Source organism: Pristiophorus japonicus, chromosome 9 (assembly GCF_044704955.1).
Source record: "Pristiophorus japonicus isolate sPriJap1 chromosome 9, sPriJap1.hap1, whole genome shotgun sequence".
Lineage (NCBI taxonomy): Eukaryota > Metazoa > Chordata > Chondrichthyes > Pristiophoridae > Pristiophorus > Pristiophorus japonicus.
In genome coordinates, this window is record NC_091985.1 from 29,479,519 (window position 1) to 29,507,021 (window position 27,503).

The window sequence follows — 27,503 nt, forward strand, 5'->3', positions numbered from 1 at the left end:
CTGGTAACCCACTCCAGCTGTTGATCTCTATATCCTGTTGTGTCCTAAATGTGCCCTTTCACAATGTTGGTCCCATGTCCTCGTGTCCTGCCTGTGTACCTGGATATATGTGTGTATCTAAAATCATTGTTCTTGGAGTCTACTTTCTCTATTCTGTTAAATAATAAGGGTTCATAAACAACCCATTGTGATATTCTTTTAGGCTGAAAAGCACATCTTATCTAATCTAATTGTTTTTCATAGTTCATCCCTTTGATACCAGACATCAGCCTTGTTATTTCTCTGTGCACTGCTTCTGATGCCTGGATGAACCACTTATGTTGCATTAGTCAGAACTATATGCAGTACTCCAGGTGAAGCCGAATAAGGGCACTCTGTAACTTCATCACGAGCTTTAGGGGCTTGAACTCAATTGATTTAGCAATGTAACCCAGCATCCTGTTCATTTTACTGCCTCATACTGTTTAGGCACAGTGCGTGACAAGTAAACTGGGAGGATAGACGCACCAACATCAGTGTTCTCGATCAGGCCAGCATCGAAGCACTGACCACACTCAACCAGTTCCGTTGGGTGGGCCACATCGTCCGCATGACCGACACGAGACTCCCAAAGCAAGGGCTCTACTCGGAACTCCGACCTGGCAAGCGAGCCCCAGGTGGGCAGAGGAAACGTTTCAAGGACACCCTCAAAGCCTCCTTGATAAAGTGCAACATCCCCATCGGTACCTGGGAATCCCTGTCCCAAATCTGGGCCTGGGATTTAGGCTGGGTGGCTCTTTGTTGGCCGGCGCGGACACGATGGGCTGAAATGGCCTCCTTCCGCGCTGTAAATTTCTATGATTCTATGATTCTAAGACCGCCCTAAGAGGAGGAAGTGCATCTGGGAGGGTGCTGAGCACCTCGAGTCTCATCGCCGAGAGCATGGAGAAACCCAATGCAGACAGCGGAAGGAGCATGCGGCAAACCAGACTCCCCGCCCACCCTTTCCTTCAACCACTGTCTTTCCCACCTGTGACAGAGACTGTAATTCCCATATTGGACTGTTCAATCACCTGAGAACTCACTTTTAGAGTGGAAGCAAGTCTCACTCGATTTTGAGGGACTGCCTATGATGATGATGATGAATATCCCTAGGTCTCTTTCAACTTATTTCTTCGTAAAACCTATCCCATCCACAAACTACATGTGCCTCCTTTTTTTACTTCCAATTAGTCTGGATTGATCTACAACTGATCAGCTCAGCTGCAGACCTCATCGAGGTCTCTTTGTAGGATTTTAGTTGCCTCCTCAAAGCTTGTCTCATCGACAATTTAACTACTTTGCACTGAAACTGCAAATCTAGGTTACTCATATATACTAAGAACAAGATCGATCTCAGCACTAATCCGTGGGACACATCATTTAAGAACATAAGAAATAGGGGCAGGAGTAGGCCACCTGGCCCCTCGAGCCTGCTTCGCCATTTAATAAGATCATGGCTGATCTGATCATGGACTCAGCTCCATTTCCCTGTTCGCTCCCCATAACCCTTTACTCCCTTATCGCTCAAAAGTCTGTCTATCTCTGCCTTAAATATATTCAATGACCCGGCCTCCACAGCTCTTTGGGGCAGAGAATTCCATAAATTTACAACCCTCAGAGAAGAAATTCCTCCTCATCTCAGTTTTAAATTGGCGGCCCCTTATTCTGAGATTTATGGCCCAAACTTGGTGATCTTACTGCCCGCTGCCGCTGAATTTTTTTCGGCGGTCTCCCCTCGGTGCCATTTTCCACTAGGCCTCTCGCCGGTGGGAGGGGAGGGCCGCAGGGAACCGCCTGCTGATGGCTGCTAGCGCACAAGGCATGTAAGGAGCCTTCTGCCCGCCGAGCTAGCAGATTCCTCCGGGCGGGAGTCGGAGGCAGCAGGGGGGACGACCGCTGCGTGGAGGCAGGTCTAATCCTAACGGTAAGAATGAAGACCTGCAAAAAAAGGTTAGTGAACTTCTTTTATTTTTTTTCAGCGATTTATGTGGATGGGGTCCCCATAAGGTCTTCCAGTGGTTTTTTTGGGTGTATTTTTTATGTGCTCCCCTCTCGGCCTCACTCAATCCTCGACTTTGGCGAGGATTGCATTTGCCGCCGAGATTGGGAGCTCCTGCTGCCTAGATTCACGACGTAAGTCCCTTTTTGCCGCCGGGTGGTCTTTCAAGGACTTCTTTTACGAAACTCCCGCCCAAAGTACTGTCAGGTATCTCGGCGGTCCTTTGGGCAGCATTTGGGCGGAACTTAGCTTCCACCAAGTTGGGGCCCTATGTCCCCGAGTTTTAGTTTCCCCCTGTGAGTGGAAATATCCTCTCTGCATCCACCTTATTGAGCCCCCTCATTATCTTATATGTTTCGATAAGATTTGGAACGCCAATGAGTATAGACCCAACCTACTCAACCTTTCTTCATAAGTCAACCCCCTCATCTCCGGAATCAACCCAGTGAACCTTCTCTGAACAGCCTCCAATACAAATATATCCTTCCTTAAATACAGAGACCAAAACTGTACGCAGTACTTGTTATGTCTTTAATACTCTTATGAATGACTTCACGAAGTCAAGTATTGTACTTGAGCTGTTGTCCCATTTATTGTAACTCCAGAGTGAGGCACAAGCATAGTGGGCAGCATTTTATACTGGGCCCTGCACACCTATGCAGGAGACTCTCAGGTCTCCCACCACAGTGCCCTCTGGTGGCACACCTTATGTGACTATACAGTTAGTATACATGGTCTACATACATGACATCACTTCCCCCCAAGTCTTCAATGCAAATTGACTCATACATTGACGGTGACCTGGGCTTTGCTCTTCCTGGTTGACCATTGGAGGGTCGCTTCTAGTTTGGGTGGGTTGGTAGTGAGATTTGTTGCCAGTGGAGGTCCCGTGGTTTCTGGTTGTGAGTCCATGACTATTCCATTCTCCCCCCCCCACACAGAGATCATGCTAATGGCCTGTTACATGCAAGTTGCATTCGAGTTCATCACATGGGTTTTACATTTACATCTTGGTACATTTGTTGGGTGGATTACAGTTGCGTTTCTTTTTGTGTGGTACATTTACATGATCAGTACAGGTATATCAGTGCAGGTACACGAGGACAGCCTAGTTCCAGCACGGCTGGATGAGATCCGGGTCGTCTGGTGGTGGCGCAGCGCCCTATGCTAGTGGGTCTGTGGGCGAGGTGAGCTCATTTTACTCAAGTTGCCGGAGCTCAGGGCTCTTGCCGTTACTCCTAGTGTCGGGCAGGCCCAAAGACAGCTGATGTGTCTGTGACCTCCCTGTCCTTTTCGTTTGCACAGTGTCGCTGCTGCTCCCTGGGAAGCGGTCTGAGCGAGTGAGCGTTTTGTCTGAGCAACGGTGGGGCTGCCTCGTCTTGTCTAGCAGTTCGCAGGGGACTGCTGACTTGCTTTCCTTGAGGGCACCGTTGTGAGCACTCTCTGATTTGAGATCCTGGCTGGTCCAGGTCCCGTTCGGAGGAGCCGTTGCGGGAGACCCTTCGCTCTTGGGCATTGCCGTGGTGGCGAGCGGGTTTGTGGGCTGCCCCTTTTCCACCCAGGTGGTGGGCGACAGTAGCCGACTGCGAACATAGGCGCAGTTTGCTGTTTCTGGCCCGTGGCGGTTCATGCCATCGGATGCCTGCAATGTTAAACCGATCTGAGGCAGGGTATCTCTACCGGTGCCTCTGCTCTCCGGGGATTGTTTACTCTGTGACTTGTCTACTTCTGTCAGCTGTGAAGACACTTTATGATACATCATTTTGGTACTGGGGACGCAGGCTACAGCACTGGGTAGCCCATTGGACCTGTATACGACCGTTAGGTGTTCGCCCGCTACATTGGCTGATTGCAATTTGCACCCGACATCGCTCAACAACATTTTGCTCGTTACAGCTGGACTTTTACATTGGTTACCAATTTCAAGCAGTTCATTCAAAAATGGCAGGTTGCTGGCCTCCTTTAAAATGGCCTTACTACTTTTACCCCAATTGTCTTCCTTGCGTGGAACCACCTGTCGTTGCTCCATTAATGCTGCACCTCGTGGTTTGGACGCCATCTTTTCCCTGTCCACAATGTCGACTGCCGCGATCATCTTTCCCAGGGATTCTGCCACTGAAGCTGGGAAGGCGTCCTCGAATCCAATCTTCCTCCTCAGGAGTCTTGCCACTGAAACCGGGAAGGTGCGTTCGGGTCGTCTCGGCCGCATCATCGCCATGCAGTCGTGATGAGCGGTCTGTGCCTCGGGGGCTGCGCGGATCTGCTCTCCGGTGCCTGGTCCGACCGAAGGGGGATGTCGATCGCTGGAGGGATGAAGTTCCAATGTTCCCAGTTCCAATGAATCTTCCCATCAAGTAGCGTTGGTCCATCACCTGAAACAACCCACAATTGTAAATTGTGCACCGCGCCATCATGGGATATAATTACATCCGCACTACCAACAACTGATATCAGTTCCTTGGTGTAGGTGCGCAGCTTGCTGAACCGAGACCAGCTTGGGTCATTCAGCTTGATCTTTCCATACCCTCTCAAAGGCTTCCTGGCTCATTACTGACTGACTCGCCCCCGTGTCCACTTCCATGAAGACTGGAATGCCATTTATCTCGACTTCCATTATCATCGGAGGACAATCTGTGGTGCAGGTATATACTCCATACACTTTGTCCTGGGACTGAGCTGCCTCTCTAGCCACCTCCTCGTAATCCGCGCTGGACTCACAGCCATCTGCTGACTCCTCTTCCATGTGGTGAGTCACAGCTCTTTTGCACATTCACTGGAGGTGGCCCTTTGTGCTGCAGACTTTGTACACATAGTCTCTGAACCGACAGTGATGAGCCCAGTGATTACCTCCACATCGCCAGCATGGTGCTACTCGACTTACGTTTGCACCCCTCGGCGGACTCAGAGTTAAAAGGAGTCGGGGGCCTGTACGCTCTGCCCTGGGCAGATTTATGTTCAACAGTTCTGCCTGTGAAAGGCGCCATTCTATTTACAGTACTTGCCGGGTTCGAGTCCTGAGAGTGAGTCATCATCTGCAGCTTGAGGTCATGAACGCTTGGCTGAAGCTGATGGCCTTCTGCAGAGTGACGGTGGTTTCGGCAGACAGTAGCCTATGAAGAAGGGCCTCATGACCGATGCCAATTACGAAGTCGTCCCGCAATGAATCGGCAAGGAATGCGCCGAATTCACATGGTCTTGCCAACCACCTGAGGTCGGCAGCGTACTTTGTGATTTCCTGGCCCTCGGGGCGGCGGTGTGTATAAAATCGATGCCTGGCAGTGAGGGTACTCTCCTTCCGTTTGAGTTGGTCCCAAATTAGCACTTTCCTCGTATGACTTGGTCATTGTTTTCTCTGGTGCAAGCAAGTCCCCACAACTGGTCAACAGGATAGCTCTGCACTTGTCTGCCAGCGTGGCTGGATCATCGCTTACCAGATCGTTTGCTACGAAATACTGGTCGAGCCACTCTGTCGAGGCTTCCCAATCTTCACCCTCTGAGAACTTTTCTAATGCACCATTAGTCATTTTTGTGTGAAAGTTCGTAATTTCGTCGCCAGTTGTTATGTCTTTAATACGCTTATGAATGACTCCACGAGGTCTAATATTGTACTTGAGCTGTTGTGACCTTAGTCACATTTATTGTAACTCCAGAGTGAGGGACAAGCATGGTGGGCAGCCTTTTATACTGGGCGCGGCACACCTATGCAGGTGACCCTCAGGTCTCCCACCGCAGTGCCCTCTGGTGGCACATCTTATGTGACTATACAGTTAGTATACAAGGTCTACATACATGACAGTACTCTAGGTGTGGCCTCACCAATACCCTGTACAGTTATAGCAGGACTTATCTGCTTTTATACTCCATCCTCCTTGCAATAAACACCAACATTCCATTTGCCTTCCAGATTACTTGCTGTACCTGCATACTAACTTTTTGTGTTTCATGCACAAGGACCCCCAGGTCCCTCTATACTGCAGCACTTTGCAATATTTCTCCATTTAAATTATAATTTGCTTTTCTATTTTTTCTGCCAATGTGGATAACCTCACATTTTCCCACATTATACTCCATCTGTCAAATTTTTGCCCACTCACTTAGCCTGTCTATATCCCTTTGCAGATTTTTTGTGTCCTCCTCACAATTTGCTTTCCTACCCATCTTTGTATCATCAGCAAACTTGGCTACATTACACTCGGTCCCTTCATCCAAGTCTTTAATATAGATTGTAAATAGTTGAGGCCCCAGCACCGATCCCTACGGAACCTCGCTAGTTACTATTTGCCAAACGGAAAATGACCCATTAATCCCGACTCTCTGTTTTTTGTTAGTTAGCCAATCCTCTATCCATGCTAATATATTACCCCATGAATTTTTATCTTGTGCAGTAACCTTTTATGTGGCACCTTATTGAATGCCTTCTGGATATCCAAATATACCACATCCATTGGTTCCCCCTTATCCACCCTGCTCTTTATATCCTCAAAGAACTCCAGCAATTTGTCAAACATGATTTCCCTTTCATAAAACCATGTTGACTCTTCTTGATTGAATTATGCTTTTCCAAATGTCCCGCTACTGCTTCCTTAATAATGGACTCCCAGCCTTTAATGGATTTCGATCTTGGTCTCCTCATTATAGCTAGTTACTATTTCACATCCATGTCTTACTCTCAATGCCACTGGTCTTAGTTTGTAAAGGAGGATGGTAAAGTATTTTTTGTAAAGTCAAAGTACCCTTTGTAATTCTGTTTTGCTCTTCTACCTGCATACCCACTGCTCCCCACCCCTCCCCCATTAAATTGGGAGTCAATGAGATTGGTCAGACAAGACCTACTCATGATTAAACTGTTGTGTATGGAGAAAGAATCAGATTGAACACTGTGAGCTCAAAGTAAAGTGTGACCGTAGTCTTTTATTGCAGGTCTCCAGAGTGCGTCTCCAACCTGTGAAGCCTCCTTAAATACCTGTGCTCCCAAGGGATTATGGGATCCTGGGGATGAGCCCTCTGGTGGCTGTACAGAGTAAATACAAGTCCACATATAAAACAGAAACAATATTGGCTGTCACTGATTCAGTTATTTCTGTACAGATACTGTTCCATTTTGTTTCTGTTATTGATACCATTATTTTTTCATTAGAGGTCAGGCTAATGGTTTTTATAGTTGCCAGACATGGCTCTGCTACCCTTCTTGAATACGGGAACTATATTCGTCGATTTCCAGTCTGTTAAATGCTCCACAACTTTCATGGACTCTCAAAATGACCATCAATGCTTCACCAATGTCCTCTCTTGTCTCTCTAAGTACCCTGGAGTATAATATACCCGTATGGGATTTATTGCTTTCCAGATCCTACAGCCTATTTAGAATCACTGTTTTGCTAAAGTCTTGGAGCACAAGCAACCTTTGCTTTATTTTGGATAATAAATTATTAAGGGCCTCCACAGTAAAATAAATCCTCCAAGAACTTGTTATTTTACATGTTTACTCTCTTCTGTTCAACCTTATTCTCATCTCTATTGGGTCCCTTAGGATTTTCACTTCCTCTCAGATTACCCTCTTGATGTACATAGCACTGGAAACAAGTTTTGTTGTAGTGTGATGCATCTGCTGCTACGTCCCTTCCTAGTTTTCTTTTGGAAACCCTAATCTTTTTGATTTTCTTGTCATACTCTTGTATTGAGCCCTAATGCCATTCTCGCCCTTCTCCCTTTGAAAATGTCCCTTTGTTCTTAATTGCCATATTCATTATAGGCGGTCCCTCGAACAAGGCTGACTTGCTTCCACACGAGTTCACAGATGTTTCAATGAAGGACCCAATATTCCAGTCCTGAACTCCAATTGAAGGGGTGGAGGATGCCTGTGCGTGGATTTTTAAAAAAACGCGTGATGGCTGTTGCATATCAGCCACTACACGGGCTTGACAGAGCTAGGCCTTTATCCAGTGGCAAGGGTTAACCAGGCCAACTGGAGATCTGCTCGACTGCACGGACCTAGTGTGCACACATATCGCCGTGTGGGCTGGCCCATGCTACCCCTGGGTCCTTGGCTCTTCATCAGGGCCCCATACCCTCATTTGCCGCTCCTCCGCCACGATCTCTCGCCACTCCTCCGCCATGACCTTCCCGTTCCTCCGCTGTACCTGGACGCCGCCATATTAAAGGTTGAAAGGCTAATTGACCTGCTGAAGCATTGAGTTATACAGATGATGCAGGTCCCAGGTTGCATCATCTCTTTCTGAGCATTCATTTTATTTGATATTATGGCTGCTAGAAACCTACCTACTACTATCGTTATCTGAGTAATCCCCGTTCTCGCTTTTTCAACAGAGGTGTTACATTGACAACCCTCCAGTTCATTGGCACAACTGCCATCCATATCCAAGGATATTTGAAAGATTATTTCAGTCTCTGCTATTTTCCTGTTGACTCACTCAGCATTCTAGGATTCATGTCATCAGGGCCCAGTGCTTTTCTACACTTTGACTTCAACCATTTTTTTTTCAGTACTACTTCGTTACTTATGATTATCTCATTTAATTGGTCCACCTCCAATTGTGCCCACTTACTATGAAAACCAAGGCAAAGTATTCATTTAGTACCTCTGCCATCTCTTCATGCTCCATAATATTTCCGGTTTCATCTCTATCAGCCATACCCTTTAACGATTTAAAAATCCTTTGCTATTTCCCTTTCTGTTAACTACCATTCTTTCTTCATATTCTAAACCTTTCTAATAATTTTAGCTATCCCTCTATATTTTTATACTCCATCTGATTTTCCTTTATGATTAGCCGTAGATCTCATATACACCTTTTAAAGTCTAATGTTAATTAAAACTTCTCTACTCACCCCAGGATGTACAGCTTTTACTGCACCCCCTTAGCTTCTTTTGGGAATATGTTTGCTTGTACTTTAATGTTCTCCTGCTTGAAGTGTGGTCTTTGCCTCCTTATTCTCCTAAAAAAATTGTATAGTCTTGGTGTTCTTGTGCACAGTCTTGACCTTCTCTCTCTCATTCAGTTTAAATAATTCTCATTAGTAATGCTGGGCAGCTCACAAGCCTGTCCTATTTAGGCAAAGCCCATCACCCTTTAAAATAATCCCAGGTATTGACTGTTATGTCTTTAGATGCTCTGATAATGACTCCACGAGGCAATATATTGGACTTGAACTGTAGTGACCTTAGTCCATTTAATGTAACGCCAGAGTGAGGATCACACATGGTGGCCTGCCTTTTATACTAGGCCTGGCACACCTGTACAGGTAACCTACAAGTCTCCCACTGCAGTGCCCTCTGGTGGCACACCTTAGTGACCATACAGCTGGTGTACAGGTTTCCCATTGTAGTGCCCTCTGGGAGCACATCATATGTAATAGTACAAGCAGTAAACATGTTTGGATACATGATATCAATCTCCCCCAAGTCCTTAGTGCAAATCGCCTTCATACATTGACTGTGCTCTGGGCTTAGCTTTATCTGATTGACCCTTGGAGGGTCGTTTCCATCTTGGGTGAGTGTGTGGTGTTTCGTTGGCGGGAAATTGTGTTAGGAAAATTGATGGGGTTGAAGGCCTATAAATCCCCAGGGCCGGATAGTCTGCATCCCAGAGTACTTAAGGAAGTGGCCCTAGAAATAGTGGATGCATTGGTGATCATTTTCCAACAGTCTATCGACTCTGGATCAGTTCCTATGGACTGGAGGGTAGCTAATGTAATACCACTTTTTAAAAAGGGAGGGAGAGAGAAAGCGGGTAATTATAGACCAGTTAGCCTGACATCAGTGGTGAGGAAAATGTTGGAATCAATTATTAAAGATGAAATAGCAGTGACAGGATCGGTCCAAGTCAGCATGGATTTATGAAGGGGAAATCATGCTTGACAAATCTTCTGGAATTTTTTGAGGATGTAACTAGTCGAATGGACAAGGGAGAACCAGTGGATGTGGTGTATTTGGATTTTCAAAAGGCTTTTGACAAGGTCCCACACAAGAGATTGGTGTGCAAAATCAAAGCACTTGGTATTGGGGGTAATATACTGACGTGGATAGAGAATTGGTTGGCAGACAGGAAGCAGAGTCGGGATAAACGGGTCCTTTTCAGAATGGCAGGCAGTGACTAGTGGAGTGCCTCAGGGCTCAGTGCTGGGGGCTCAGCTCTTTACAATATACATCAGTGATTTAGATGAAGGAATTGAGTGTAATATCTCCAAGTTTGCAGATGACACTAAACTGGGTGGCGGTGTGAGCTGTGAAGGGGATGCTAAGAGGCTGCAGGATGACTTGGACAGGTTACATAGAAACATAGAAAATAGGTGCAGGAGTAGGCCATTCGGCCCTTTGAGCCTGTACCGCCCTTCAATGAGTTCATGGCTGAACATGCAACTTCAGTAGGTTAGGTGAGTGGGCAAATGCACAGCAGATGCTGTATAATGTGGATAAATGTGAGGTTATCCACTTTGGGGGCAAAAACGCAAAGACAGAATATTATCTGAATGGCGGCAGATTAGGAAAAGGGGAGGTGCAACGAGACCTGGGTGTTATGGTTCATCAGTCATTGAAAGTTGGCATACAGGTACAGCAGGCGGTGAAAAAGGCAAATGGTATGTTGGCCTTCATAGCTAGGGGATTTGAGTATAGGAGCAGGGAGGTCTTACTGCAGTTGTACAGGGCCTTGGTGAGGTCTATCCTGGTATATTGTGTTCAGTTTTGGTCTCCTAATCTGAGGAAGGACGTTCTTGCTATTGAGGGAGTGCAGCAAAGGTTCACCAGACTGATTTCCGGGATGGCTGGACTTACATATGAGGAGAGACTGGATCAACTGGGCCTTTATACATTGGAGTTTAGGAGGATGAGAGGGGATCTCATAGAAACATACAAGATTCTAACGGGATGGGACAGGTTAGATGCGGGTAGAATGTTCCCGATGTTGGGGAAGTCCAGAACCAGGGGACACAGTCTTAAGATAAGGGGTAGGCCATTTAGGACTGATTTGAGGAGAAACTTCTTCACTCAGAGAGTTGTTAACCTGTGGAATTCCCTGCCGCAGAGAGTTGTTGATGTATTCAAGAGGGAGTTAGGTATGGCCCTTACGGCTAAGGGGATCAAGGGGTATGGAGAGAAAGCAGGAAAGGGGTACTGAGGGAACATAAGAACATAAGAATTAGGAACAGGAGTAGGCCATCTGGCCCCTCGAGCCTGCTCCGCCATTCAACAAGATCATGGCTGATCTGGCCGTGAACTCAGCTCCACTTACCCGCCCGCTCCTCGTAACCCTTAATTCCCTTATTGGTTAAAAATCTATCTATCTGTGATTTGAATACATTCAATGAGCTAGCCTCAACTGCTTTCTTGGGCAGAGAATTCCACAGATTCACAACCCTCTGGGAGAAGAAATTCCTTCTCAACTCGGTTTTAAATTGGCTCCCCCGTATTTTGAGGCTGTGCCCCCTAGTTCTAGTCTCCCCGACCAGTGGAAACAACCTCTCTGCCTCTATCTTGTCTATCCCTTTCATTATTTTAAATGTTTCTATAAGATCACCCCTCATCCTTCTGAACTCCAACGAGTAAAGACCCAGTCTACTCAATCTATCATTATAAGGTAACCCACTCATCTCCGGAATCAGCCTAGTGAATCGTCTCTGTACCCCCTCCAAAGCTAGTATATCCTTCTTTAAATAAGGTGACCAAAACTGCACGCAGTACTTCAGGTGCGGCCTCACCAATACCCTATACAGGACCTCCCTACTTTTGTACTCCATCCCTCTCGCAATGAAGGCCAACATTCCATTTGCCTTCCTGATTACCTGCTGCACCTGCAAACTAACTTTTTGGGATTCATGCACAAGGACCAAAAAAAAAAAAAAAAAAAAAAAAAAAAAAAAAAAAAAAAGGGGAAAAAAAAAGGGCCTTGTAAATGTCTGCTGTGTCACCCAGGTCGGGTGGCACCGTTTAATGTTTTATGTTTTCACAGATAAACTCAAAAGAGTTTCATGCACAAGGACCCCCAGGTCCCTCTGCACCACAGCATGTTGTAATTTCTCCCCATTCAAATAATATTCCCTTTTACTGTTTTTTTTCCCAAGGTGGATGACCTCACATTTTCCGACATTGTATTCCATCTGCTAAACCTTGGTCCATTCGCTTAACCTATCTAAATCTCTTTGCAGCCTCTCTGTGTCCTCTTCACAACCCGCTTTCAGTGTCCTCTACACACCCGCGATCAGCCATGATCTTATTGAATGGTGGTGCAAGCTCGAAGGTCCGAATGGCCTACTCCTGCACCTAGTGTCAATGTTTCTATGGCAGTAGAGGTGCTGGATGGTGTCCCGGTAGTCTGGTGGCGCACTGTCAGACGACTGCTCCTCAGGAAGCAGCAGCGACCCGGGGCGCAAGGATAGGTCAGGGAGGGAACCTGCCTGATGCTAGGAGCAACGGCAAAGGCCCCGAGAGCAGGCAACTTGAGCCAACCGGGTTCCCACTGCCAGCACTGGGCATCGCGCCATCATGGAATACCTTTACCTCCGCACTGCCAACGACTGGGATAAGTTCATTGGTGTAGGTGCGCAGCTTTGCCTGAACCGGGACCAACTTGGGTCGTTCAGCTCGAGTGTCCCAGAGCCTCTCAAAGGCTTCTTGATTCATTACTGACTGGCTCGCCCCCGTGTCCACTGCCGTTTATCGCGACTTCCATCCTCAACGGGGAACATTCTGTGGTGCAGGTAAACATGCTAAATACATCATCGTGGGGCTGAGCTGCCTCTCTGACTATCGCTTCATAATCCGCGCTGGATTCATGGCCATCTGCAGACTCTTCATCAACACAGTGAGTCATATTTCTTTTATACATTTGCTGGAGGTGGTCCTTTGTGCTGCAGCCTTTACACACATAGTCCTTAAAACAGCACTGGTCAGCCCTGAGATTCTGCAATGTCAACATGGTGCTACTCGATTAGCCCCTCCCTCCCCTTGGCGGACTCTGAGTTAAGGGACTCAGGGGCCTGTTCTCGCTCCCCTGAGCATTCTACAGTCAAGCCTCTAAAAGGCACCAGTCTATGTACAGTACATGCCGGGTTTGAGTCCCGAGGATGAGTCATCCGCCGAGAGCCGCAGGTCGAGGTCATGAATGCCTGGCTCATAGTGATGGCCTTCGGCAGTGTGACTGTGGTATCCACAGATAGTAGTCTGTGAAGAAAGCCCTCGTGACCGATTCCGATGACAAAGATATCCTGCAGCGCTTTGGTGAGGTGGTCGCCGAAATCACACGGTGCCGCCAGCCTCCTGAGGTCTGCAGCATATGTCGCGATTTCCTGGCCTTCGGGCCGTCGGTGGGTATAAAACCGGTGTCTGGCTGTGAGGATGCTCTCTTTGGGCTTGAGTTGTTCTTGGATCAGAGTTACAAGCTCCTCGTACGTCTTGGTCATTGTCTTCGCTGGTGCCAGCAAGTCCCTGACGAGGCCATAGACAGTGGGGCCACAGCTGGTTAGCAGGAAAGATCTGCACTTATCAGCCAGTGTGGCCGGATTATCACCTGCCAGGTCATTTGCTGTGAAGAAATGGTCAAGCCTCTCCACAAGGCGTCCCAATCATCACCATCGGTGAACTGCTGCAACGCCATTTTTGCGTGAAAGTCCGTAATTTCGTCGCCAATTGTTATGTCTTTAAATGCTCTGATAATGACTCCACGAGACAATGTATTGTACTTGAACTGTAGTGACCTTAGTCCATTTAATGTAACGCCAGAGTGAGGATCACACATGGTGGCCTGCCTTTTTTACTAGGCCTGGCACACCTATACAGGTAACCTACAAGTCTTCCACTGCAGTGCCCTCTGGTGGCACACCTTAGTGACCATACAGCTAGTGTACAAGTTTCCCAAAGTAGTGCCCTCTGGTGGCATATCATATATAATAGTACAAGCAGCAAACATGTTTGGATACATGACATTGACGAACTCCATTTTGTATCTCTTGCATCTAACCAGTTTCTAATTCCTTCAGTTTTCCTATTAATCCCACCCTCTTGTCTAGGATTAGAGGAATGCCGAAAACATCATCTCTCCTTTATTTCAATTTACGACCTATTCCTGCACTTCTATCTTTAAGGATCCTAAACTGGGTGGTTCTTATATTGTTTACTCCTACATGGACAACTATGACCAAATCTGTACCTGCTTCCCCTTAGCTCCCATCTACCCAAGTGTGGAGACCTCTGTCTACAAATAGAGAGCTCATCATTCTATTTACATTTTCTTTGTAATTCAGGTGACAATAAGTCTCCCACTAGTGCTGAATCTCTCCCAGGCAATAAGTCTCCCACTAGCATTCTCATTCTGACAACATCTTTGGCAGGGCCCCTGAGATTGTCTGGTGAATGAAACTGAGGAATTTATCTTTGACCTCAAAAGGCTTCTGGAATAGCACATCTAATAACTTCACTCAACATCATCACCGTTGCTGAGGTAATCAGAAACATGTTGAAATCTCACGATTTTGCTTACTAGGCCAGATTCAAGTTTTTAAAAGGCATAGGTTAATTTTGACAAAAGAGTATTAGCCCAATTTAGACAGGACTTTCCACACAGTTTAGCAATCATTATTAACATTCATTAAGGGATGAAAGAAACAGTTTTTTTTTTAAACAAGGCCTGCAAAATAATACGCTTGATGCTTAGAATTATTTATTAATACTTACGATGCTCTGCAGGTGGCTCAATGGGTAAATAGGCAATGTTGTACTACTGAGCTACTGAGATGATGCAGATCCTGGGTTTCATCATGTTACTGAGCTGATGTTAGCCAATCTCATTTGAGGCAGCAATTACGCACTTAATGTGTTCCTGGGCGAGTGAGATGAGTTTTCTTCCACTTTTCCTGATCTCAATTATGATCCAATGACTCTCACCCCACCCCTCATCCCATTTAAGACAACCTATGCCTGCAGACATCAAGTGAGGAAGGAATTGCATCTGCTGTGATGTCCCCACAGACGAAGAGCAAGCTGAACACTGTCTTGATTTGTGCATTAAGAATCACCACAGGGTGGCAGGCACTTATTTAAACTGTGCCGTAACATCTGCTATGTTCATGGGATGAGGGGAGAGAGGAAGAGAATATGGAGAAAACAATTTAAAAAGTACAAAACGGTGGAAACATTTTTCCCTTAAGTGGTGACTTCAGAGCAGTAGCAGAGGACATAAAATTTGCAAATTCCCAAAACCTGTATTTCTGGTGTTGGACTTGTGCCCAAAATAATTTGCTTGTTTTAATTACTTTCAGGGAGCTTTTCAAGATACAGCATTTTGTTTTCCTTTGCATGGAACTGTAGTAGCTAGACAAAATGAAAAGCATGCATTTTCCTATAAAGTGTCGCTGCCTATATGGGCTCCTGTCCCAACACAGTCATGAGCTCTTCACAAACAATCAACGAATCCTTGCTTGGACTTAACTATTTGTTTCTTTCTCCGTTATGGGTTATATTGAGGGTTTGAGGAAAAATTGTCTAAATCCTGGAGTGAACCTGCCTCCGTCTCTTTCTGGATGACTGTGCCTACTTTACTCAGCAGCAAACATTCATCACTATTGTTGATGAATACAAGAGGAATTTTCTTTTTGGTCCTTCCAGTAGCATTATGCTACCACCAGATTGCAAATGTCTTGCAATGTCAGAACCTCTGGCATGAAATGAAAAATACAGGGGTTTGCAATCTTTAGAGTGCGTATATTGTAGAATATTTCTTGCAAGTCAGTAGACAGAAAATCAGAAGGCAACATAACAAACAAGACAAGCAAATTATGGGCATGCAGCACATCTGCCTCAGAAAACAATTTCTAGGCACCTTAAGTTTTGATTATTGAGATCAGAATAATCATATCTGATGAAAACAATAATTAGACAGTTAAAAATTATTATCTTTATAGCAATAATGATAAACCCACGATTTGAGATAAAGTCAGAAATAATTCCTACCTGTTTTTTTCTGTGATCTTTTGCAGCTTTTGGCTTAAAGTGCGACACTCCACTTTCAATTTGTTTATGAGTGTATTCTGGGAACTAAGTAGTGCCTCCAGTTCATTAACTAGGATAAAAGCAGAAGAGTTTATAGTACATTGGTCTATTAAACAGAGATTAGAATTTGTGATCAAGACATTTCCCTCTGAACTGTGTCTCCCGTTTCTCACTTTTTCTATCTCTTGAGCGTATGACTTGAAGTAAAATAAGTGAGACAAATTTGTTACAGATAATGGCACATGCTTTCCAATCATAGTGCCAATGGTAACCCATTCATCGTAATGTCTTGGCATTATGATCTGTCTTCTAAAATGCTAACCTGACTGCAATGCGGTCATTCTATTTATGCTTCAATAGAATTATCATTAACGTGCAGTGCTCCCTGATTTAAGTGCTTATATCCTGACAAACTAACTTAAAGATAATTCAGGTAAAATCATCTGAGAAGGTTAAGCAGGTTTGAATGCCAGTTGAGAGTGCGATTCAAACTTGGCAGTCAAGTTGGGGTTTCCAACTTTCTACCGCTAGCTGTACCTGGTCATTGCGTTTAACATGAGAGGAAGTTTGATATTTAGCTTTGCTTGTGCATGTTTGCAAACGTGCGCTACTTTTGAAATATGTGTCGCCAATCAAACTTGTTTTAATAGCTTGTTATCCTATAACATATGTATGCATGCATATCATGTGCATAAGATAGGAAGGTTAGCACTTAAACAAACATAATTTGAATAGCTTGTGATCAATTTTTTCCAAAGATCGCTGTGTAAGCTGCAGACCTGCCTACAATGTTGTTTTACATTTAGATCTCAGAATGTAGAACCACAGAGGGAAGCTATTTGTCTCATCTTATCTGTACTAGCTCTTTGTCAGAGCAATCAGAACCAATTCCATTGCCCTGCTTTCTTGCTGTATGCATTGCTATCTGAGGGCTCAATTTTCCCCAATGCTGTTTTTTGGTATATTGCCAGAGTTACACCAGTTTTTCTTGGCCACATCTACTCCAAAAAAATAAGTAGCAAGTTTCCCCATTCTATTTTTTGAATTTGGCGCCATGCAGCCTTTCCTGTAGCTTCGGGGAGGTGCAGCCTACTGTCTGCACCAAAAAACGATGCCCCCCACTTCTGCGCATCCACGGAAAAAAAAATGATGTTTTTTACATGACTGGTATGGGCGCGCATGCCCAGGACAGCTCCCGGTCTGCAATTGGCCATTTTTAAAGAGCCAGTTGTGTGTGAGAACTTTAATTCTCATTGGAAAAATCGGAGCTGCAATACAATATGCGACGCAGCTCAAGGACCAAGAATTTCTGACAGGATGAAGTGGAGGCACTGGTTACTGTAATTGAGGCCAGATGGCATGAGCTGGACACCAGCAGAGATCACAAAAGTTTCACCAAAAGAAAAGAAGAAAAGCTGGAACCAACTTGCAGAAGATTACTGTGCAATGGTGACCACCCCGAGGTCTGGAGGCCAGTGCAAAAAGAAGTGGCAGGACCTTGGTCAAGCAGTTAGTGTAAGTAATATTTTAATTTATTCAATGGAATTGCAATTATAAATGTGACCAGCTGTATATGCCCCACCCAGCATAAAGACACCCTCTCTCAAAAAAAAAAAAAATAAAAAAAAAAAATAAAGACACCCTCTCTAAAAAGTTATATTTTCATCTTTGCAGAGGAAGGTGACACACAACAAACGGGAAAGAACTCGAACAGGAGGAGGCCCGGCAAATCTGTACCCACTGACACCCTTGGAAGAGAGGGTCGCTGCTTTGATGGGTCCTGCCTGGAAAAATGCAACCACCACTGCACAAGCTGGGCCCATACTCGAGGGAGAGAGGAAGTCCTGCAAATTCCACAGTCTGGCTTTGCCAAATGTTAAGTACTGCGCAGGCTAGCCATGCTTCGGTTCATGGGGATGTCTCTGTCAGTTACGCTTCGGTTGATGCAATGTGCTATCATTCACCGTGGTCCTTCAAATGAGCCTGCTGCCTGCGCTGTGTGAACCTACTCATGCCACCCATCCTGCCCCCTCCTCTGTTGTTAACCATTTGTCTGTTTTGTTATATTTTGCAGAACTTGAGGCCAATCCTGACAATGCAGAAGAAGATTCAGACGCGGACGAGCCTAAAGAGAACATCTTCCAATCCCACCTTCCAGACCAAGAGCATGGGGGTGAGGAGGAGGAGGAGGGGAGGGGGGGGTGGAGGGGATAAATGAAGCTCCTATTGTTGTACTCACTCTGGAGGAGGTGCACGTGTCACCCATTGAGGTGCCAGCCCTTTCCTGAGTGGTGTGAGTGTTGTTGGGACATTCCATGGTTTCCCTCAGTCCGAGGCTGGGGATTCCAATGGGGTGCAGCGAGGCACACCCAGGGCCCCACCGTCCGAGGCTGCGGGTCCCAGTGGGATGCTGCGAGGCACACCCAGTGCCCCACCGTCCAAGGCTGCGGGTGCCAGTGTGATGCAGCGAGCCACACCCAGGGTGAGGAGAGGAAGAAGAGTTCGACAGCGGTTTCCTGAGGTATAGGATCTAACTGTGATTCAGATGATGCTAATGAGTGCAGAGAGCACTGACCTTACACAATCACTCCTAGACACCATCAGTGGGGTGGATGATGAGGTATCAGGACTGTTGGGAGAAGTAACAACACTCTCAGGAGAAATGGGAACACTGTCTGGGAACACGAGGGAGGGAATGTCTCAGGCAGCGGATATAATGTCGGTGCACATGAGGGAGGGAATGTCGCAACTAGGTGATGCGCTGTTAGTGAACATGAGGGAGGGAATGTTTCAGGTAGTTGAAACACTGTCGGTGAACATAAGGGAGGGAATGTCGGAGTTAGCTGCTGCAATAAGGGAACACAGCCAGACCCCGCGCCTATCGACAGAATCAACTACCACTCCCACTCTAATCCCGAGACCAGCCTCTGACGAGGACAAGCCAGGCACTCCACATTACCACCTGCTCCTCGCCTCCCCTACGCGCCCCCGCCATCAGGAAATGCGCATTACCCGAGATGTTTGAAAGAATAAGCTTGGTACCCACCCGAGAAATGCTGCGCCATCGCCTGCGGGCAGGGGTGGAGCCAACAAGACCAAGCGCAGTGGGCGGTCTTAGAATAAGCGGGTGGAGAGATGGGTGCAGCCTTTCTTTGCTGCTGCTGTTGTTGTTATTATTACTGTTGTTACTGTTGTAACTGTTTTTGTAAGTTATGTAAATTTACAAGTTTAAAAGTTTGTAAGTGATCTTAACTGAAAACTTTAAAGTTTGATACAAGAATATTTTTAGTAAAGTAGAAACAAATGTTTGTTAAACTTTTGAATAAAATATATTTTACATTATAACTGAATCATTTATTTTATTTGTTCCATTATTAATGCAACTTTTTGAAGTAAACTAGAATCATTTCCATCATATGTTCCACTAACACAACACAGCATTACGGAACAGGTCCAAACAGTAAATATGCTCCATTTGGAATAATTGCCGCTGAGCCTTCAGGCAGCAAACCGTTCACAGATGAGCTGGTGGCGCAAGGCTCGAGCAATCATTAAAGGGGCACGACGGCCCGCCCTCCTCCGCCGTCGTGCTCCGGGTTAAGGTAGTTGCATGGCTTCCTCGTCCTCTTCCTCCTCGTCATCTGTATGTTCCTCCTCATCAACAGCCACTTTCACCTCAGGTTGGTCTTCTACTACCAGCTCCTGCTGCTTCATGATGGCTAAGTTATGCAGCATGCAGCACACAACAGTGCACTGACCAACAATCTCAGGGGAGTAGTGCAAGTAGCCTCTGGAATGGTCCAGGCATCAGAAACGCTGTTTCAAGATGCTAATAGTCCTCTCTATTATGTTGCGCGTCGCAATTTTTGACATTAAGAACATAAGAATTAGGAACAGGAGTAGGCCATCTAGCCCCTCGAGCCTGCTCTTCCATTCAACAAGATCATGGCTGATCTGGCCGTGGACTCAGCTCCACTTACCCGCCCGCTCCCCATAACCCTCAATTCCATTATTGGTTAAAAATCTATCTATCTGTGATTTGAATACATTCAATGAGCTAGCCTCAACTGCTTCCTTGGGCAGAGAATTCCACAGATTCACAACCCTCTGGGAGAAGAAATTCCTTCTCAACTCGGTTTTAAATTGGCTCCCCCGTATTTTGAGGCTGTGCCTCCTAGTTCTAGTCTCCCCGACCAGTGAAAACAACGGGCCCAAGTTTCCACATGATTTGCGCCTGATTTTTAGGAGCAACTGGTGGAGAACGGACTATCCTAGAAATCGCAATTCTCCACATTTTTTTTTTCTGCAGTTCTACTTTAGAACAGAATTTTTTCTTCAAAAGGGGGCGTGTCCGGCCACTGACGCCTGATTTCAAAGTTTCCACAGTGAAAGTGTACTCCAAACTAAAGTAGAATGGAGCAAGTGAAGATTTTTGTAGAACTGAAAAAACCTGTTCTACACATTAAAAAATCAGGCGCAGGTTACAAATTAGACGTCCAGAACGAGGGGGGGGGGGGCGGTGAGGGAAGTCATTAAATTCTACAATCAATCCTTATTTATACTTCTACAAATATTATACAAATAAATCCAACCTGAATAAACATTTATAAGCAAAGAAAAGATTAAATAAACCATCTTCCTACCTGTGTGAAAGTGCTTCAGCCATCGTTCGAAGGAAACCGCCGTTTGTTGCCGCGCAGGGGAGGGAGGGGAAGGAGACAGCGGCTTGTTGCCGCGCAGGGGAGGGAGGGGAAGGAGACAGCGGCTTGTTGCCGCGCAGGGGAGGGAGGGGAAGGAGACAGCGGCTTGTTGCAGCGCAGGGGAGGGAGGGGGAGGAGACAGCGGCTTGTTGCCGCACAGGGGAGGGAGGGGAAGGAGACAGTGGCTTGTTGCCGCGCAGGGGAGGGAGGGGAAGGAGACAGCGGCTTGTTGCCGCGCAGGGGAGGGAGGGGAAGGAGACAGCGGCTTGTTGCCGTGGAGGGAGGGGAGGGAGGGGAAGGAGACAGCGGCTTGTTGCCGCGCAGGGGAGGGAGGGGAAGGAGACAGCGGCTTGTTGCCACGGAGGGGAGGGAGGGGAAGGAGACAGCGGCTTGTTGCCGCGGAGGGGAGGGAGGGGAAGGAGACAGTGAGAAGGGAAGCCTCAGTGCTGATGTGCTGATGGCAATGTGCTTTTATTTAAAAATGATCAAAAATTAAACAGCTACAAAGAACCACAAAAATGGCTGAGTGCCAATGTTTTCTTCACACTGAGCATGCGCGAACGCTCCAACGCGCACGCGCAGCGTTGCCGGCAGGAAGAAAACTAATTTAAATAGTACCCGCCCCCTCCCACTTACAAAATCGGCGCGAGTGTAGGCTCCGCCCCCCTGGGCACCGCGCCAAACAGACAAGGAGCTGCAAAGCGCTCGAGAATTTTTAGGCTCAGAGGGGCGCCCGTTTTTTATCCTGTGGAAACTTGGGCCCATGCTCTCTGCCTCGATCTTATCTATCCCTTTCATTATTTTAAATGTTTCTATAAGATCACCCCTCATCCTTCTGAACTCCAACGAGTAAAGACCCAGTCTACTCAATCTATCATCATAAGGTAACCCTCTCATCTCCGGAATCAGCCTAGTGAATCGTCTCTGTACCCCCTCCAAAGCTAGTATATCCTTCCTTAAGTAAGGTGACCAAAACTGCACGCAGTACTCCAGGTGTGGCCTCACTAATACCCTATACAGTTGCAGCAGGACCTCTCTGCTTTTGTACTCCATCCCTCTCGCAATAAAGGCCAACATTCCATTCGCCTTCCTGATTACCTGCTGCATCTGCAAACTAACTTTTTGGGATTCATGCACAAGGACCCCCAGGTCCCTCTGCACCGCAGCATGTTGCAATTTCTCCCCATTAAAATAATATTCCCTTTTACTGTTTTTTTTCCCCTAAGGTGGATGACCTCACACTTTCCGACATTGTATTCCATCTGCCAAACCTTAGCCCATTCGCTTCACCTATCTAAATCTCTTTGCAGCCTCTCTGTGTCCTCGACACAACCCGCTTTCCCACTAATCTTTGTGTCATCTGCAAATTTTGTTACACAACACTCTGTCCCCTCTTCCAGGTCATCTATGTATTCCTGGTCAGCTTCCGTCCAGGTTATATGTAGGGGAGTCATGAGCCAGGTGGCGAGGCCGTACCCTTTTGTCTCCTAGTTGCCAGTTCTGCCCTTCTGGCTGCTGCAGAAACATGGCAGATATAGAACTTTCACGTAGGATGAACGCATCATGGGTATTCCCAAGGTATCTTGATTCAACTGATATGATGCGATGCATGTCGTCACACACGAGTTGCACATTAACGGAGTGGAAGCCTTTTCTGTTCCTGTGCACCTCGGAATCCTCCAAAGGTGCTCACAAGGTGATGTGTGTACAATCAATGCAGTCCTGTACCTTTGGGAAGCCAGCAATCCTGGAGAAGCCCACAGCCCTGTCATGCATTGTTTGGGCAGTCATTTCTCCGGGCACATAGTGCAGCAGTCACCTGCCGAATCCCCAGTTGTGGCCTGAAACGATCTAGATGCATAGAATGAAAGTAACCTTAACTTCAACTGACAAAGCAGTCCTCCTGACGCTTCTGGGTTGCAGGACTGCTTTTACTAACTCACAGATCTTGTTGTATATGTAAACATGTATTTACTCTGTACAGCCACCAGAGGGCTCATCCCCTGGAGTCCCACGGGATCCCATAATCCCTTGGGAGCACAGGTATTTAAGGAGGCCTCACAGGTTGGAGAGGCACTCTGGAGACCTGCAATAAAAGACTAAGATCACACTTAACTTTGAACTCACAGTGTTCAATCTGACTCTTTCTCCATAAATAACAACTGGCGACGAAATACAGATAGCGAACCCAAAGATGCAGAGAACAGTGGGCATCCTGGAGAAATTCTCGGAGAGAGATGATGGGGAAACTTTTGTGGAGCGACTCGACCAATACTTCGTGGCCAACGAGCTAGATGGGGAAGAGAATGCTGCCAAATGAGGGCGATCCTCCTCACCGTCTGTGGGGCACCAGCGTATGGCCTCATGAAGAATCTGCTCACTCCAGCAAAACCCACGGAGAAATCATACAATGAATTGTGCACACTGGTCCAAGAGCATTTGAACCTGAAGGAAAGCGTTCTGATGGCGAGGTACCAGTTCTACACTACAAAAGGTCAGAAGGCCAGGAAGTGGCAAGTTATGTTGCCGAGCTAAGATGCCTTTCAGGGCACTGCGAATATGAAAGACATTTACAGCACATGCTCAGAGACTTCTCATACTTGGCATTGGCCACGAAACCATACTTCGCAAACTTTTGACTATAGAGATCCCAACCTTGAGTAAGGCCATAGCGATAGCCCAGGTGTTCATTTCCACCAGTGACAATGCTAAGCAAATCTCTCAACACACAAGTGCTGCGACAAGTACTGTGAACAAAGTGATGTTGTTTTCGAATCGCAACGTACAGGGCAGGTCACACATGCCTGCAGCTGCACGTCCGCAGATGTCTCAGAATCCACCATCAAGGGTGATGAATGCAAGGCCATTAGCACCTTGTTGGCGCTGCGGGGGTGATCATCGTTTCCATTTATGCCGATTCAAAGGGTATGTTTGGAAGGGCTGTGGAACAATGGGACCCCTCCAAAGTATGTGCATGCGAGCTGCTAATCCTGTTAAACCTGCAAACCACCATGTTGCAGAGGAGGACAGATCCACAGAGGATTATGACAAACCAGGGCCTAAGATCAAGGAGGCAGAGCTACATGAGGTGCACACATTCACCACGAATTGTCCCCCAGTAATGCTGAATGTTGAACTAAATGGACTGCCGGTGTCAATGGAACTGGACACGGGCGCGAGCCAGTCCACCATGGGCAAAAATACTTTCGAAAGATTGTGGTGCAACAAGGCCTCAAGGCCAGTCTTAACACCAATTCGTACGAAACTAAGAACTTACACAAAAGAACTGATTCCTGCAATCGGCAGTGCTACCGTAAAGGTCTCCTACAAGGGAGCGGTGCACAAGCTACCACTCTGGGTGGTACCGGGCGATGGTCCCACGCTACTCGGCAGGAGCTGGCTGGGAAAGACCACGCTGGAACTGGGACGATGTCCGTGTGCGATCACCCGCTGATGACAATTCGTGTGCCCAGGTCTTAAACAAATTTCCTTCGCTGTTCGAACCAGGCATCGGGAAATTCCAAGGAGCAAAAGTGAAGATCCACCTAATTCCGGGGGTGCGACCCATCCATCACAAGGCGAGAGCAGTACCGTACATGATGAGAGAAAGGATAGAGATCGAGCTAGACCGGCTGCAACAAGAGGGCATAATTTCATTGATCGAGTTCAGCGAGTGGGCCAGCCCGCTCGTTCTTGTCCTCAAGGGAGACAGCACCGTCAGAATCTGTGGCAATTACAAGGTGACATCAATCATTTCTCCCTGCAGGACTAATACTCACTACCAAAGGCCGATGACCTCTTTGCAACGCTGGCAGGAGGAAAGACGTTCACGAAGCTGGTTCTGACTTCAGCCTACATGACGCAGGAATTGGAGGAATCATCGAAAGGCCTCACCTGCATCAACAAGCACAAAGGTCTTTTTATTTATAACAGATGCCCGTTTGGAATTCGATCAGCGGCGGCGATATTCCAGAGAAACATGGAAAGCTTACTGAAGTCGGTCCCGCACACCGTGGTCTTCCAGGACGACATCTTGGTCACAGGTCAGAACACAGTCGAGGATCTGCAGAACCTGGAGGAGGTTCTTAGTTGACTCAACCACGTGGGGCTCAGGTTAAAACGCTCGAAGTGCGTTTTCCTGGCGCCTGAGGTGGAGTTCTTGGGAAGGAGGATCATGGCGGACGGCATCAGGCCCACCAACGCGAAGGCAGAGGCAATCGAGAATGCACCGAAGCCACAGAACGTGACGGAGCTGCGGTCATTTCAGGGACTCCTAAACTACTTTGGTAACTTCTTACCGGGTCTCAGCACACTGTAAGAACCACTGCATGTCTTACTATGAAAAGGGGATGACGGGGTTTGGGGCAAAAGCCAAGAAAATGCCTTTGTAAAAGCAAGAAAATTGTTATGCTCAAACAAATTGCTTATGTTGTATGATCCATGTCAGCGTTTAGTACTAGCATGTGATGCGTCGTCATATGGCGTTGGGTGTGTATTGCAACAAGCTAATGATTTCGGGAAAGTGCAACCGGTTGCTTATGCATCCAGGAGTCTGTCTAAGGCTGAGAGAGCCGACAGCATGATTGAGAAAGAAGCGTTAGCGTGTGTCTATGGGGTAAAGAAAATGCATCAATACCTGTTTGGGCTAAATTTCGAAATGGAAACTGACCATAAGCCACTTATATCCGTTTTATTGTTTTCCGAGAGTAAAGGAATAAATACCAATGCATTGGCCCGCATCCAGAGATGGGCGCTCACATTGTCCGCATACAACTATGCCATCCGCCACAGGCCAGGCACAGAAAACTGCGCCGATGCTCTCAGTCGGCTGCCATTGTCCACCATGGGGGTGGAAATGGCACAGCCCGCAGATTTAGCCATGGTTATAGAAGTATTTGAGAGTGAGCAATCACCCGTCACTGCCCGGCAGATCAAAACCTGGACGAGCCAGGACCCCTTATTTTCCCGAGTCAAAAGCTGTGTGCTTCACGGGAGCTGGTTCAGTGTCCCAGTGGAAATGCAGGAAGAGATAAAGCTGTTCCAGAGGCGCAAAGATGAAATGTCTATAAAGGCAGACTGCCTTCTGTGGGGCAATCGAGTAGTGGTTCCCAAGAAGGGCAGAGACACCTTCTTCAATGACCTCCACAGTACCCAGGTAGTGTAATGATGAAAGCGATAGCCAGATCTCACGTAAGGTGGCCCGGTATTGATGCGGACTTAGAGTCCTGCGTTCATAGATGTAATACATGCTTGCAGTTAAGCAATGTACGCAGGGAGGCGCCGCTAAGTTTATGGTCTTGGCCCTCCAAACTGTGGTCTCAGGTACACGTCGACTATGCAGGCCCGTTCTTGGATAAAATGTTCCTTGTGGTTGTAGACGTGTGCTCCAAGTGGATTGAATGTGAGATAATGTCGGCTAGCACGTCCGCTGCCACTACTGAAAGCCTGCGGGCTATGTTTACCACACACGGCCTACCCGATGTCCTGGTGAGCGACAGCGGGTCATGTTTTACCAATGCTGAGTTCAAAGAATTCATGACCCGTAACGGGATCAAACATTTCACACCTGCCCCGTTTAAACCAGCGTCCAATGGTCAGGCAGAGAGCGCAGTGCAAACCATCAAGCAAGGCTTCAAGAGGGTAACTGAAGGCTCACTGCAGACTCGTCTATCCCGAGTCCTGCTTAGCTATCGCACGAGACCCCACTCGCTCACTGGGATCCCACCTGCTGAACTGCTCATGAAAAGAGCACTCAAGACAAGGCTCTCATTAGTTCATCCTGATCTACATGAACAGGTAGAGAGCAGACGGCTTCAACAAAGTACATACCATGATAGCGCAAATGTGTCACGCAAGATTGAAATCAATGATGCTGTATTTGTATAGAATTATGGATAAGGTCCCAAGTGGCTTCCCAGCACTGTCGTGGCCAAAGAGGGGAACAGGGTGTTTTGGATCAAACTTCCAAATGGACTCATTCACCGTGAACACTTGGACCAAATCAAACTCAGATTCACGGACTATCCTGAGCAACCCACCTTGGACCCTACCTTTTTTGATCCCCAACATATACACTAGTGGAAACCGGCACCACGAAGCAGAACCCATCATCCACAGCAGCCCAGCAGGACCCAACACACCAGGCAGCCCAGCAAGGCCAGCTGCACAGCAGCCCAGCGACGGCCCAACAAATGATCCAACAATACCAACATTCACACCGCGACAACCAACCAGGGCAAGAAAGGCCCCAGATCGACTCACATTGTAAATAGAAACATAGAAAATAGGTGCAGGAGTAGGTCATTCGGCCCTTCGGGCCTGCACCACCATTCAATAAGACCATGGCTGATCATTCGCCTCAGTATCCCTTTCCTGCTTTCTCTCCATACCCCTTGATCCCTTTAGCCGTAGGGACCATATCTAACTCCCTCTTGAATATATCCAATGAACTGGCATTAACAACTCTCTGCGGTAGGGAATTCCACAGGTTAACAACTCTCTGAGCGAAGAAGTTTCTCCTCATCTCAGTCCTAAATGACTTACCCCTAATCCTTAGACTGTGTCCCCTGGTTCTGGACTTCCCCAACAACGGGAATATTTTTCCTGCATCTAACTTGTCCAGCCCCGTCAGAATTTTATATGTTTCTATGAGATCCCCTCTCATCCTTCTGAACTCCAGTGAATACAGGCCCAGTCGATCCAGTCTCTCCTCATGTCAGTCCTGCCATCCCGGGAATCAGTCTGGTGAACCTTCGCTGCACTCCTTCAATAGCAAGAATGT

General features: G+C 46.9%; 1 protein-coding gene across 5 annotated transcripts in view; it reads right to left on the reverse strand.

Moving 5' to 3' along the window:
• The window catches only part of sdccag8 (SHH signaling and ciliogenesis regulator sdccag8), a 505,046-nt gene that overhangs the window by 162,993 nt on the left and 314,550 nt on the right, over window positions 1-27,503 (reverse strand). For 4 of the 5 annotated variants that reach the window (XR_011594991.1, XR_011594990.1, XR_011594989.1 and 1 more), the window contains exon 15: window positions 15,984-16,092. Coding sequence is in view for 2 of the 5 variants with exons in the window: in XM_070889222.1 (XP_070745323.1) it covers window positions 15,984-16,092 (109 nt within the window). In the remaining 3 variants the exon portion in view is untranslated. Of the gene's footprint in view, window positions 1-4,127; window positions 4,393-15,983; window positions 16,093-27,503 lie in introns of those variants that run through there. The other variant, XM_070889223.1, reaches the window with a different exon arrangement.